This window comes from Chrysemys picta, chromosome 3 (assembly GCF_011386835.1).
Source record: "Chrysemys picta bellii isolate R12L10 chromosome 3, ASM1138683v2, whole genome shotgun sequence".
Lineage (NCBI taxonomy): Eukaryota > Metazoa > Chordata > Testudines > Emydidae > Chrysemys > Chrysemys picta.
Window position 1 is genome coordinate 120,652,730 of NC_088793.1, and position 14,182 is coordinate 120,666,911.

At 40.0% G+C, this 14,182-nt stretch overlaps 1 protein-coding gene across 1 annotated transcript in view; it reads left to right on the forward strand.

Moving 5' to 3' along the window:
• The window catches only part of IGF2R (insulin like growth factor 2 receptor), a 91,150-nt gene that overhangs the window by 20,281 nt on the left and 56,687 nt on the right, over positions 1–14,182 (forward strand). The window contains exons 5-14 of the mRNA XM_065588914.1: positions 231–329; positions 909–1,035; positions 3,574–3,694; positions 7,353–7,467; positions 10,026–10,188; positions 10,386–10,566; positions 12,115–12,218; positions 12,744–12,908; positions 13,286–13,426; positions 13,893–14,039. Of these exons, the coding sequence (XP_065444986.1) occupies positions 231–329; positions 909–1,035; positions 3,574–3,694; positions 7,353–7,467; positions 10,026–10,188; positions 10,386–10,566; positions 12,115–12,218; positions 12,744–12,908; positions 13,286–13,426; positions 13,893–14,039 (1,363 nt within the window). The remainder of the gene's footprint in view (positions 1–230; positions 330–908; positions 1,036–3,573; positions 3,695–7,352; positions 7,468–10,025; positions 10,189–10,385; positions 10,567–12,114; positions 12,219–12,743; positions 12,909–13,285; positions 13,427–13,892; positions 14,040–14,182) is intronic.

Consider the following 14,182-nt stretch of genomic DNA (forward strand, 5'->3'; position numbering starts at 1 on the left):
TTAGTAATAACTAAACTTGCCATTCATTTACTGGGGCATGTCATCGTTTCTGAGTGCTATCCATGCCATTCTTATTGTCAAGGAAGAATTTGGATGATTGCTTCCTTTTTAAAAAAATCACTTCTGTTTTGTTGGTACTGACTTCTTAAACTCATTTATTTTGGATTTCTTATAATTTTATAGCTATAAACTGAAAGCTAACTATTGATTTCATGATCTTTTTTAAATAGGGAACCCCAGAACTTGTCACCGCAACTGAGTGTGTGCACTATTTTGAATGGAGGACTTCTATTGCTTGCAAAAAAGATTCATTTAAAGCCAAGAAAGAGGTAATATTCATAATCATGCGTGCATAAAGTGACATCACCAATTTTGCACTGTTCAGTTAGAAGGAATGGAATAGTAGGTCAGATAGTACTCTTGGTTTTTTACAGCATACCTTCAGTTATATATTAAGACTGAACAATGGTTTTCTAACAACTTTGGCACAAGTAGCTATTTAAACTTCACAAAAACTTTGTCAACTTTTTTGAAATGAAAATCCACCTTTCAAAACTTATGAATATCCTGTTAAAACAAATTCTTTGTTAATAGCTTAAGTTAACAAAGATGAGAATTTTAAGTAACTCTTCAGCACTTGTGACTTGCTTTCGGCACCTCTGCACAGCAAAACTAGAGTGAAGGGTTTTCTCTGTTGCTTGTGCAGTAGCCAACATTGTCAACGTTTTGCCTTCAGTGGGGAGCCCAGTGTTTTTTATGGAATTATTTTGACTTCTGGGCAAACCTTTCCACTGCTAGATTTTATAAAAATCAGTTCTCTTTGGAAAAAGTATTTCATGTCCTATGATGTCTCTAACTAGTGTGGTATGGCCTTTACATGGAACTAACTAACCTGTTTAACTTTCTAGGTACCATGCTACGTTTTTGATGATTTGAAGAAACATGACTTGAATCCGCTGATCAAGACTTCAGGAGGCTACTTGGTGGATGACTCGGATGACTATTCCTTGTATATCAACGTCTGTAGAGACATAGGTCTGAACCTCTGTGTACACTATATGTGTCTATGTTGTATGAATTGTGGAAGTACTTACTAATGCCGCTAGTAAAGGCTGCCTGGTTTTATTTCCCGTTAAAGCCTGGTTTTAGGAGTTTATAACTCTATTGTTTTAATCCATCTTTGATTTGAAATGTGGCTTTGAAGGCAGCTTCCCTAGAGCAGTCTTCCAGAACTGTTGAGCTATTTAAAGAACATTGTCCTTTTGGATAGCAAAATGGTTGTCTTAAAATAGTACAATGCAATCTGAGGCTCCTCTGCTGAGACTGGCAACAAAGGTGTCAGTTGTAGTTGGTCTCTTGTTGCTGTCATCTGTCCAGTGGGATTCATGTTTCTTATGCTAGAGTTATAACTAGCGATTATAGCTCAATGTGGGCTCCAATTCAGCCAAGCTCTTGACTGTACTTAACTTTAAGCACGAGTAGTCCTATTGGAAATAATGTGCCTAAAGCAGGGGTAGGCAAAGTACAACCCGTGGGCCGGATCTGGCCTGCAGGATTGCCATGCCTGTGGCGCCACGGGCCCTGCGCCACTCCCGGAAGCGGCCGGCACCACGTCCCTGTGGCTCCTGGGGGTGGGGAAGCAGAGGGCTCCATGCGCTGCCCTTGCCTGCAGGGACCGTCCCCCACAGCTCCCATTGGCCGGGAATGGGAAACCACAGCCAACGGGAGCTTCGGGGGAGGTACCCGCAGGCAAGGGCAGCGCACGGAGCCATAACACCCCCCACCCACCCCCGGGCTGCAGGGATGTGGTGCCGGCTGCTTCCGGGAGCACGGGGCCAGGGCAGGCAGGGAGCAGCTCTTAGCCCCACTGTGCGCCGCTGCCACCCCAGAGCCGCTCCAGGTAAGTGGCACTGGGCCGGAGCCTGCACCCTAACCCCCTGCCGCACCCTGCACCCCTTCTGCACCCCAACCCCTTGCCCGAGCCCCCAGCCCTCTTCCTTGAGCTCCCTGCCATACCCCTCCTGCACCCCAACCTCTTGCCCTGAGCTCCTTCCTGCACTCCCTCCCACACCCCAACCTCCTGCCCCAGCCCTACATTCATGGCCCTGCATGCAATTTCCCCACCCAGATGTGGCCCTCGGGCCAAAAAGTTTGCCCACCCCGGCGTAAAGTTTAAATATTTAAGTGCTTTGCTGGTTTGATACTTATTTTGGCCAATTGTGGGGAGAATGGAGACAATATAAGCAGTTGTGACAGCAGAGAAAATTCTTGACAGGCTGAATTTTATACATATTAGGTAACTTTAACAACAAATTAGTTTTTCTACACTGCATCGCTGTTGCATTTTTAACCATATATATTCACTGGTCTTTGTTTCTTCAGTAAGAAGCATGTATGAACTTTGCTCACAGAACAAACTCAGTCTATGATTTTGTTTCAAATCCTATTGGCCTGAAACTTAGTGTTGGAAGTTGCATCTTTATTTAATATCAACAGCACATCAAAACAAAATGGTCTGCAGGTTTCTATAAAATATTGCTAGCCAAAACTCTCAGGATTTGCATTTGTTTTAATAGTGTTGCTTATCACCATGGTATCTGAGTGGTTCTCCCTAGAACAACGTTTCTCAACAGTCTGTGCACTGGCACTGGTCCCTAAGATCTCCCCAACACAGTTTAGGAAGGCAGCAACCTGGTCTCTAATACCAAAAAGGTTGAGAAACACTGACCTAGAACATTCAGTTGAGATTAATGCCTGCAAATTGTCAAATTCCCCATTTCTTTTTATCCCTGCTGTGTAAGGTGAATACCCATACCTGAGTATTGCACACATACTAGGAAGAGCCTTAAAAACCTAGAATAACTCCTCTCCAAAATTCCATATAATTGGACATGTACAAGAGATGCCTTCAAATCTTTGTAAACTTTGGGTTTTTTTAATGTAATACTTGAGGGTTGTATTATTCCTGTTTGTTTCCATCAGTATGCAAAAATCTTTATATGTATGGAAGTTTATATTAGTTGTAGTTATTACTATAGTAGTTGAATCACTTTAGCATGTAGTCTTGACTGGAACTACAGCTAGTGTTCTAACCCCAGTTGCTTTGAAGTAACCTATAAAATAGACTAGGTGAACATACTGTCTAAAATTCCATAATTGGATTTTCTTCACATCTAGAATACTGCTCAGTGGTGGAAAGAAAAAGCTATTAGAATGAGAAATTGAAGTTTCTAGCTTCTAGCTTTTTGTTTTTTGTTTTTAGTTAGATGAAATCTTTTCAGCTAGAAATAGTGGAAGTGTGCATTTTATCTCTTTCATGGCTTCAGCAATCTTTTTTTGCTAATTTTAGCTTGCCAAAAATAAAACCATTTGAGTTCAAACTGCACTTTTGAAAACTTTAGTGCAAGACTTTTAAACCCTCCCTCATACTTATGAGCTGTAAAGGGGTTTAGAATGAAAACTGCTTCAGTCTAATGTAACTAAATTGTACCTAAGCTGGCCCTAGATTATACTTGTTCTTAGCGCTGCAACAAAAAGTTCATTTGGGTGATATATCTGGTATTCTCTTAACAGGAAGCTCAAGTAGCGAAACCAGAAGTTGCCCTGTGGGTAGTGCTGCATGCTTGTTAAGTGGAGGCCATGCTTTTGATGTTGGCAGTCCTCAAGAACAGCTGAAACTGCATGACAAAGACAGGTACTCTTAAATGTCTGAATCTCATGTATATATTTATAAGGGCTCCCTCTTGTGTTTCTGGACAAAACATTGTTCATTATTTGGCTGATATATATACCTGCGTTTCATGGTAATGAGTATTGTATATATTTCAAACATTTAATTACCAAAAGAAAGATAAAATTGGAAGGTGGCATCTGTTTTGTAGACAGGCATGAGGAGACTAGGTTTTTAATCTGTTGTCATTGCCCTAGTGTAAATTTCTAATTTTTTTTTAAACCCCATGGGCACTCTTTTACATATGAAAAGTTCTGGAGGATGAGGCAACTACTGAGGTGTGTGTGGTTTTTTTTTTTTTTTTTTTTTTTAAGAATAAGTTGAAATTATTGGTGTCACTCTCTGGTGGCATGGGATGGTCATTGGACGGGATGCCCCAAACAAAGGACTGAGTTCTAATTCCAGCTGTTCCGGTGACCTGCTGCATACCCCTGGGAAAATCATTTGGCCTCTGTTTCACTTTACTTATCTGTTTAAAAACAAAACTTTATCTCACACGAGTATTACAAGGGTTAGAGTTGAATGCTGCCATTATGCATTTGTGTTAGCTGCCTCTTGGCTTCTGGGTATAGTAGAAGGTGTTGGCTGTGATGCTAAGTTGTCTAGTATCTGCCAATCTGAGACCCCCTTCTCTCCTTGTGTGACACTGCCACAGCTGAATTAGTAGAGACTCTAAGCTTCCTTGGTATTCAATAGAGAGAAGTCCCAGGAAGACGTTCTCCAAGGGGGCCTCTCAACTTTGGAATTAATTGGGTTGGTCTGAAACAGCCCAATTTTGGTGGAGGGGAGAGTCAGATGAGTGTATAGATTTTTATTTGGATGGGGTTGGTATTGATTTTTTTTTTTTTTTTTTTTGTGGCAACACAAGGGATGGCATTTTGTTTTTGAGCACTAGCTTCTTTTATGGCCCCTTTTTGAGCTGATTCTTCTCTTGTTGCCTATGGGGAGCACTATTTACCCATCCATTCTTACAACACTAGCTCCTTGATTGATACCCTGCCAGATGCATGTTGCTAGTGGGACTGCAGAGCAAACTAGGTTACTGTGAATGAAACCAAGGGTTGGGACCCAGATTATATGGAAGCCAGTTAAAATAAGTCAGGTAGTGACATTGATTGGCCTTAATGACTAGCTTGAATAAATTCATTTTGGCTTTGCTGCACAGGATGACAATTCGAAATATTGTTGCCAGAAATATTAACATAGGCCTCTTAGACTGAGAATTAAGAACGTCTGCCTGTACTAGTTTTCCTGTTAACTGGAAAGTTCCTGCCACAAGATTGATATACATGAAATAAAACAGTATTCTCATCTTTCTGATTGCAAGCTTGTGCGTGTTACAAGTACAAATATATCCACATAGCTGAAAGAATATGGTGACCTACAAAAGATTTTAAGCTGGGCTCGTGACCCTTTATGCTTTGTGATGTATACAGAATGGCTAAAAGGTGGCTTTCCCTGCTTTTGTTGGAGGACTTGCTGGGTCTTTGGGATGTTTATTGGCACTTGCACCTTAAATCAAGGGCCTGGGAACAGGGTTGTTGAATTTTTAGTGAAGCCTTCCTCCAAAAGATTATCTAATTAACATCAATGACTTGTTTAAAGACGCACACAATACAGAGTTTTAAACTGACTAAAATCCATTCCTTTCATCCATTCCCTTTCACTGTACTGGCTCTTGTGATTTCACTGTTTCCCTAGTTATTAGTATACTCTAGGCTAGGGAGAATCTACATTTCTAATGTATATATTTAACGCAAACTACATTACAAAAATATTAAGGTTGCAGTTTCAGGAACTTAAAAGTTAGGAAGTGGCGGAATAAGGTTGCCTCTGCAACCTTAATTCAGTCTCCTTATGGATATGTCTTACCATACAGTCTTTAATAACGTGCTCATAGCCTGTCTTTTTCCTTAGGGCCCTTACCTCATTCTTGTATAGGCTGGATCTGCTCAGGAAGTGAATCAGGGTTGTGCAATGAATGAAGCATTTGTAGGACCCCTGCTTCCTTTGTTGCAGACTTTGGAAGGTGTGTAGTGAAATGAGGCAGGGGATTGCAAGAAGATGGTTAAAGTAGTGGAATGCTGCCCTGGAAAACTGGATTCTATCCCTGCCTCTGCCACAGAGTTCCTATGTGATGCTAGGCAAGTCTCTTAAACCAAACTTTTTGCAGGTGGTCACTTACAGTGTGGTGCACACTTTCTGGATGCCTAGCTGGAGACCTTGAAGTCTGATTTGCAGAAGTGCTGAGCGCTCACAGCTGCAGCTAAAGTCAATGGGAGCTGTGCTTTGGGCACAGTACTAAATAATGCTAAGTATTCTGAAAAATCAGGTCCTGGGTGCCCACTTTGAGACTCCTAAAATTAGTGGACACTCTTTTAACTTTTTAATTTCTCAATGCCTCAGCTGTAAATTTGGGATAATAGTCCCTCACCTCACAGGAGCTTTGTGAAGATAAATTTGTGGAACACTTGTTCTATAGTGATAAGCACCTAGAAAAACCCACGAGGAAATGAATAATTTTGTATTCAGAGCATGATTTGAGCAGTGATCAGTAAATAAAATAACCTGGGGCCACACATCAGACAAGGAAGAAAAAAAGGAGTAGCTCCTCATTAAGTGAGCACCATCCATTCTGCGCACTGAATGAAGCAGGGGTTCTCTGGAAAAAATAGTATGTGAATGTGTGATTAAAGACGGTATAATAATGTGTACACAGAAGGGGACAGATGAATTAAGATTGGCCCGCACTAGAGGGGGATGAGACCCACACTTTAAGTGGTTTTCTCGGAGGTTTACTGACAACAGAAGAATGGTGAGACCAGGGAATGTTGGGTTCCATTCCAGCAGACTCAGAAGGGAAGTGAGCTCTAGTGGGCACAGACCCCTCCTGTCACTGTCCTGTCTTCCCCACCCCGACTTCTCATCCCAATCCTACTATCCCCGTCCAGATCCCAGCCTTCCTTACCCTCAACTCCTCACCCAGTCAGCCTTCCCTCTCCACTACTTCCCAGTCTTCTCCTCCCCCGCCCCCCGGACTTTTTGTCCAGTCTGTTTTGCCCCTCCCTGCCTGTCTTCCTCCTTGCACAGTCTCCTCCCCTGTGCCTTTTTATATTTGAGTCTGGCACCTTCCTCCTCCATGCTGCCTGGGCACTTGCAGGGTCACTGGGAGCACCTGACATTTTTCTGTTCTCCGTTCTGGTGCAGACCGAATTGTTAAAATTTGGCAAAGTTATAAGCAACTGAAAATGGGGTGTGCAATGGGAAATGTCAAGCTACTTAAATAAGTAGTGCTGTCAGTTCTACCTGTCGTAGTTTTGGGACAAGGGGGAAAATAAGGCTGAAGATTCTTATTGTAACTAAGCTAAAAAGGCAGAATCTCTTCTCTCTCGCTCACTCCCCCTCCCCCCGCCTTTGTAAGTCCTCTTTTAAAGATAGAATTTAATATTTTTCAAATGCCTCTCCCAGGGTCTCTGGGTAAATTGCAAGTATCCCACTCTTGATATTTGCTAGTTAGCTTTACTGTGTAGTACACTTTGTATTTATTTATAGTTAAAAAAATTTTCTGGCTTCCCATTTGTTGGTTGTTTGATTTTTATTTATTTATTTATTTTATTGTTAGGCTTGTACTGAGTTATGAGAAAACATACAGTGAAGAAGAGAAGCCCATTTTCTGTCTTGGCCATAATCCAGCAGTGACTATTACTTTTGTGTGCCCATCAAAGAGAAGAGGAGAGGTAATTGATCATTTATGCAGTCTAAAAAAGTTTATTCTCAGTTAAATTTTCTGCTTCAGCCTCCACTTTACTGTGAGCAGAAACCTAGTATGTGCTTTTCTGTTGGGGTCATGAAGCTTATTAATGTTTGAGATCCTCAGGTGCAAAGTGTTAATACTCACTACAGTATTAGTGGTTGTGTTTTTTTAATAGAATTAAAAAAAAATTCAGAGTTAAAACAACTGTAACTAGGACTACAAATTAGAGAAAAGGTGGGTGAGCTCCCAGCTCTGTGTAGCTTGAAAGCTTCTCTCTCACCAACAGAATTTGGTCCAATAAAAGATATTACTTCGCCTGTGTTGTCTCTCTAATATCTTGGGACTAATATGGCTACAACAACACTGCAAAAAAATCATAGGAATACAAATGTCTTGAGGCTCTCTTAAAGAATCTCTTCTTACTTTGCATGACAACTGCTCTCTTCTGAATTTCAAATTGTGTTGAGATCCTTAGAGCCTAGCATTGGGGTGGAAATGGATATTCCTCTCTAGAGTAGATCATTATTCCTAGGCAAGAAGTTCTGCTTGCTAATAAGTGCCGTTCTGCAACCTGATTTGTGTGACATGCTTCAAGTCTTTGTTCTGTGTAATTTGGTTCCATTTAAATCTGACCGTTTGTCTTACATCTATTATTGCACCATGCCTTTAGTCCGCAAAATAAGTGTCATGTGCTTTCTTTAAATTATCTCTGATTAATTTTTAAAGCAGAATCATCCTTGTGCGTTAGATGTCCTATCTGACATAATTGAATGTTATGGAAGAACTGAGAACTTTAACTTATCTAGCAACATCCATTTGTTCCAGCTCACATAATGGCATGTGATCTTGGCAGCAAGACACTCTTTTAAAACCAGGCTGAAATTAACATTGCTGACACTTTCTCTGCATAACCTGTCACGTTTACATGTTTTGGACAGATCTTGTTCTAGCCTATTGTCCCTTTCCTGACCTAGATAGCTGTCTACACTTCAGCCAGATTACTCTTTAAAACTGATTTGAATAAAGATTTTTTTCCCCATTCATTTTAAAATACTCTGCATTTACATAGAGGCCATGATACAGGTAGATTTACTAATTCCACCTTTGTCTTCCCAATCTTCCCATGCCTGGCCAGTGTGTTTGTACACTTGAACATTACTTGGGAAGCAAAAATATTAAATAGGAGTACTTGTGGCACCTTAGAGACTAACAAATTTGTTAGTCTCTAAGGTGCCACAAGTACTCCTGTTCTTTTTGCGGATACAGACTAACACGGCTGCTACTCTGAAAAATATTAAATGCAGACTTATGAATGAAAATATTTCTTATAAGCTTTCTTTCCACTAAAGCACATTCAGAATTTAAAGTGGTCTGTTCTAACCACATTTTCCTTCTGATTATTAAGTCATTATAAGGATTTAAGTCTGTCAATTATTGAATTAACGTCATCTTCATCAGGACATACTGATATTCTGATACAGTAAATAAGTTTCCCAGAAGTTTTAACCAGAGGGCAACTTGGGGGGAGGGAGGCAAATTGGGGGGAGGGAGGCAAGAGGCGAGAAGTCTATATAGTAAAAATCATTTACCAAAGTCCTTTTTTGGGGGGTGGGAGGAGGAGAGGGGGTGAATCCGGTGTAACTCAGTGTCTTATTCAGAGAAGTGTCCCCATCCTTTTATTCTTTTGAACTCTTGTCCCCTGTTAACAAGTAGAGAGTAGTGTGAGCATGAGATTTGCAATTATAATTCTGGCTCTGATACAATCTCATGTTGGGCAAGCCATAGTCTATTAGTTGGAATTGCTTTATCCAAAAAAGGGTGTGAGAACTCTGTTTTTCTCCGACACCAGACTCTCAAGGGTGGTAATGATTAGTGCTTCTAAAGTGCTTTGAAGAAGAAAACGGTTATGAAGTGTTTTTTTTTTTTTTTTAAAGCTGTAGATAATGTAGCTAACATTGGTAAAAGACTAAGTCAAATCTTAATAGTGATGATTAATTTGCTATACCATTAATAACCTTTCAAGAGTTTAGTCTTGTGTGGTACCTTTATTTTAGACACAAAAAAGACCAACAATTTGGAATCTAGTGCTTAAGGTATGTACCAAGGATCATTGTTGGGCATCTAAATAGCAACTAGATCGATAATTACCCTAATGTAAGCACTGGATTTGAAAAGATTGGTCACTTTGTTCTTCACCCAAAAAAAAACAAAACTGCACACACATCTTATATAGATTAAATATACAAATCAAGATGACAAACTTGCATAATATGTGGAGTCTTTATTCTTTAATTTCTTCTTTAGTCTTCCTTTTAAAAAAAATTTGCTCTTACATTTCCAAAAGCATGGTCTCACTTTGCTGGAAACTTGACTTTCACATAAATAGATGAGGGGTGGAATGGTGAGAAGGGGTGTTAGGTATACCTATCTTCCATCTGAGGTTTTTGTGTCAAATAAAAAAAACTTTTTTTTTTTTTTTTTAATAGAACGCTTTGGTCTTATTTTTATTTACAACTTTAATCATGTTCATTTCCACATCAGCGCACGGGTCCCAAACTCACTGCCAAGCTCAACTGCCGGTATGAAATTGAATGGGTCACTGATTATGCCTGTCACAGGGATTACTTGGAAAGTAGAAACTGTAGTCTGACCAGTGAACAGCATGATGTCTCCATTGACTTGACACCACTCACTCAACAACCAAGTAAGTTCCTTATTTTTCTTTAACAGAGAACTGGAGCTTGGGATAGCATCCTGTATAGAGTGTTTGGGACTGAAATTCAGTGACACAAATGCTTCTAGTCTTTTATTCCAGTACCTGTTCAGGGTTGTTGCTTTTCTTTGAACCCTTTTAAAGAAAAAGGCTGCCACCTTAATAATTTTCTTTCCCTGTTTCCTTAGGCTATGTCACACCGTACATGGCTAAAGATGAAAAAGAAGAGTATTACTATTACTTAAATATTTGTGGGAAAACCAGTGCCGGCAGCTGCAAGGATGACACTGGATATGTTTCATCTTGCCAAGTAAAGTCTCAGAGTAACCAGGAAAAAGTGGCAGGAAAATTTAAGAACCAAACCCTCAGGTTTGTAAAGGCATCTGAACTACGCCTTCAGATAGGTCACTGAAAGAGAGAAGGGATAAACATATGATAGAAACTCTCTGAGACTTGCATATAGAAACTGTTTTTGTTTTGTAAAAGGTACAGAATACGGTAGGAGGATGAATAATTAAAACAGTCTCTAACAAATCCATTTGGATTTTGTGAGTTAAAAATCATGGTAATGCTTTGGCAGAGCCACGCTTGCAAGCACCATGGTAGCTGTGCAGCACCAGGGGTGCTAAGATGGTCCACAATAGGCGGGAGTACTAAAAAGTACTTATCTCCTGTTGATGTCTAGACTTTCTAGCTGCTGCTCTTGAGTTGCCTTACTGAGTTTTGCTGGTAACATTACATCAGAATCCTGTTGGAGCCAGGCCATATAGAGTAATGAACCTGCTAGGGTTTCTTACTACACCTCTACCCCGATATAACGCTGTCCTCGGGAGCCAAAAAATCTTACCACGTTCTAGGTGAAACCGCATTATATCTAACTTGCTTTGATCTGCCGGAGTGCGCAGCCCCGCCCCCCCGGAGCACTGCTTTACTGCATTATATCTGAATTCGTGTTATATCGGGTCGCGTTATATCAGGGTAGAGGTGTATATTGCATGCTTTTGCCAAGTTAAACATATTGTACTTTCGTCATGTACAATTTGCATTGTTTAGAGTTGCAAACCCATACAGTGAAGCAAGATCTCTACATCAGCATATTCCTTACTGAGGCACCTCTAAGCTAGTCTGGACGCTAGTATTTGCAAAACGGCACTCTTTAGATGATTTGATATATAGTGGGTGCCTCTTAGCCTTGTTGTTCAGAACATACCCTCATAGCATCTTGACTTTTTCTGGGTGGGACACTCTGAGGAATGACTCTCTCCCCATTCAAGAACAGAAATGCAAATTAACTTTTGCCTGAAAATATTTTCATGCCAGCTAGATTAAAAAGTGAAGCTATGTTCTTCCAATAAATGGAATATTGGACACAGAGGAGATCCTAAATGAAAACCATGATAGTCTTAGAAAAATTTAATTTCTAGTAGAAACATCCAAGAAAAACATTCAGATTTTGTTTAGAAAATATGTAATTGATGCAAGATGAAATCCCTGTGCCATGTAGATTGATGAAGAGAAAAGTTAGGGCCTGAGTTTCCACTTATCTGCGCTTCATGTAGTCCTTTATACCTGTGAAAACTGGTTGTAAAACACTACAAATCAGAAAGGTGTAAATGCACAAGGTGCAAAGCTCAAGGTGGCGAATTGGGCCTTAGTGTTTAATCTTAATTGGGAAGGTGCATACAACAGAATTTCTCAATTATGGTTGACAAATCCCAGGGAAAAAGCAATTAGAATATTCTCAATTTGATGGAAAACTCAGTTGCTATGCTGAGTAACAATTTCTTTCCCTGGAAGGAATGAAGCAGTTATCAATTGCATGAATTGGGCCTCCATTAAGTGGGACAAATAACATGGTCATGCCTGGTAGTAATGTTTTTCAAAGGTTAACTTAAAGCATTGGGATTTTTTAATCAGGTACTCTGATGGGGATCTCACGCTAATATACCCAGATGGAGATGCATGCAGCTCTGGCTTTCAACGAATGACTGTCATAAATTTTGAGTGCAATGAGACTGCAGGTGAGCATATGGGTTACAATTACTTTACAGGGCTTTTGTAGCCTCTGTATATGCTTTTGCTATTGAACTAGTGGAACTACTCCCTTGTGTCCAAGAGCCAAGTGGTTATGAGCCAGCATGGTTGTTTCTAATTTCTTATCTGTTGGTTAGGGGTAATTCTCTAGTTTAAGTACTTTGGCATCATAGACTACCTTCTGTTGAGAATAATTGCAATGTTGTTCTTGACTAATATGGTAGATGCTAAAGAAATTTTCGACCAGCTAGAGGGCACTTATCTTTGATTTTATAGCACTAACTTTATTTTTAATGTTCAGTCACCAAAGGGTCTGTTTCTTCATTATTATTTTCATGGTCTGCAGTTAATTCTGTGGCTGATGCTTCAGTACATCTCGCTGCCCTGGAATCACAGCTTTGTAATGTTTCTGCTGTGACGTGGATGCGAAAGGCACAAATGCCATTACCAGAATTCCCCTGTACCCCTTAACTTGAAATCCAATTGTCTTCCTGGCTTTCTAACCCTACAAGGTAATGAAGGAAAAGGGGCCCCAGTATTCACTGGGGAGGTGGACTGCACATATTTCTTCACCTGGGATACTAAATACGCCTGTGTTCAGGAGAAGGAAGATCTCCTTTGCAGAGTTGCTGATAAGAAGAAACGATATGATTTGTCACCTCTGATTCGCAGTTCAGGTACAGCAGCAGAAATAAACAACTGTTTTTCTACAAACTATTTTCAATTTATTGTGAAACCATGTGCTATTTTCTTAATTGCCACTTCTCCATTGTGAGCCTCTTCTTAGCCTCATCTTAGCTTTTTCATAGGTTCTTAATCTTCTCGTTTGTGTGTGTGATATTAGCGTTCAATTTCCTTTTTTATGAAAAAAATCTCTGTAATAAAGAATTGAATGCCTTCTAAAGGAGCAGCCTCTATCAGTCTCCACTCAAGGTCACTTTATTTGTAGCTGTGGTTTTTAAACAGCTGTTCATATTCTGGATGTGTTTGGGATCGTAGGTAGTTAGACAAGACTGTGTGTGTTATATCTAAAATTAAAATCTCTTGTTCCCAGAGTCAGCGCAGAATTGGGAAGCTGTGGACAGCAGTCCTGTCAAAGCAGACAAGAAACACTTTTTCATCAATGTCTGTCATAAAGTACTTCAGAAAGGAGCAGCTGTTGTCTGCTCAGAGGATGCAGCTGTTTGCTCTGTTGGTGAGTGCACAATTTTGAAACAAGTGTGGGTGTGGAATATTGCCTATAATGATAGGCAACACTTTGAGACTGATTTTGTAATATTTCAGAGGGTCACAAAAGATGGGTGTGCATGGGGCTGGAGGAGAAAATGGGGATAAAGTGGTGCCTTGTGCCCAAAAAAAAGGCCTAGGAAAAACAGCATAAACATACTTGGATTTCTAGTTAAAGAGAAATTGTTCTTGGCTAATATTGTACATTTCACTTTGTTTCCAGGCCTTGTGACAATGCTTTAAGGTGTAAAACAGCAAAATTGCCGTAAAATAATCATGCAAAACAGAAATTTCTCAGATCTGGTTTTACCCCCTCCTCCTTGTAATATTTAGATACTGGCTTCAGCTTTTTTCCAGCTCAGGGAAATCACAAAATAGTCATTACTTAAAGTAAGCTTACTTTTTTTCTCTTCTCTCCCTCCTCCTCACCCCAGATAAAAATAACAAGCCTAAAAATCTAGGAACGTTCATGTCTTCTCTCAAAAAAGTTGGAGAGAGGATTCAGCTTACTTATTCGAATGGAGACAGCTGTGGGAATAACAAGATGATCAAAACTGTCATAACCCTTGTGTGCAAGCCAGGTGAGAATGTTGACACCCATTTGTTTTCTAAGCTTTTTATAATGAAAGATAAAAGTGGAAATGGTTTAAAAACCATTAAAGCCCTTTGGCAAAACCTTTTCTAAAATGCAACTTTTAATGAAATTTGGCAACTTCCGCTAGAT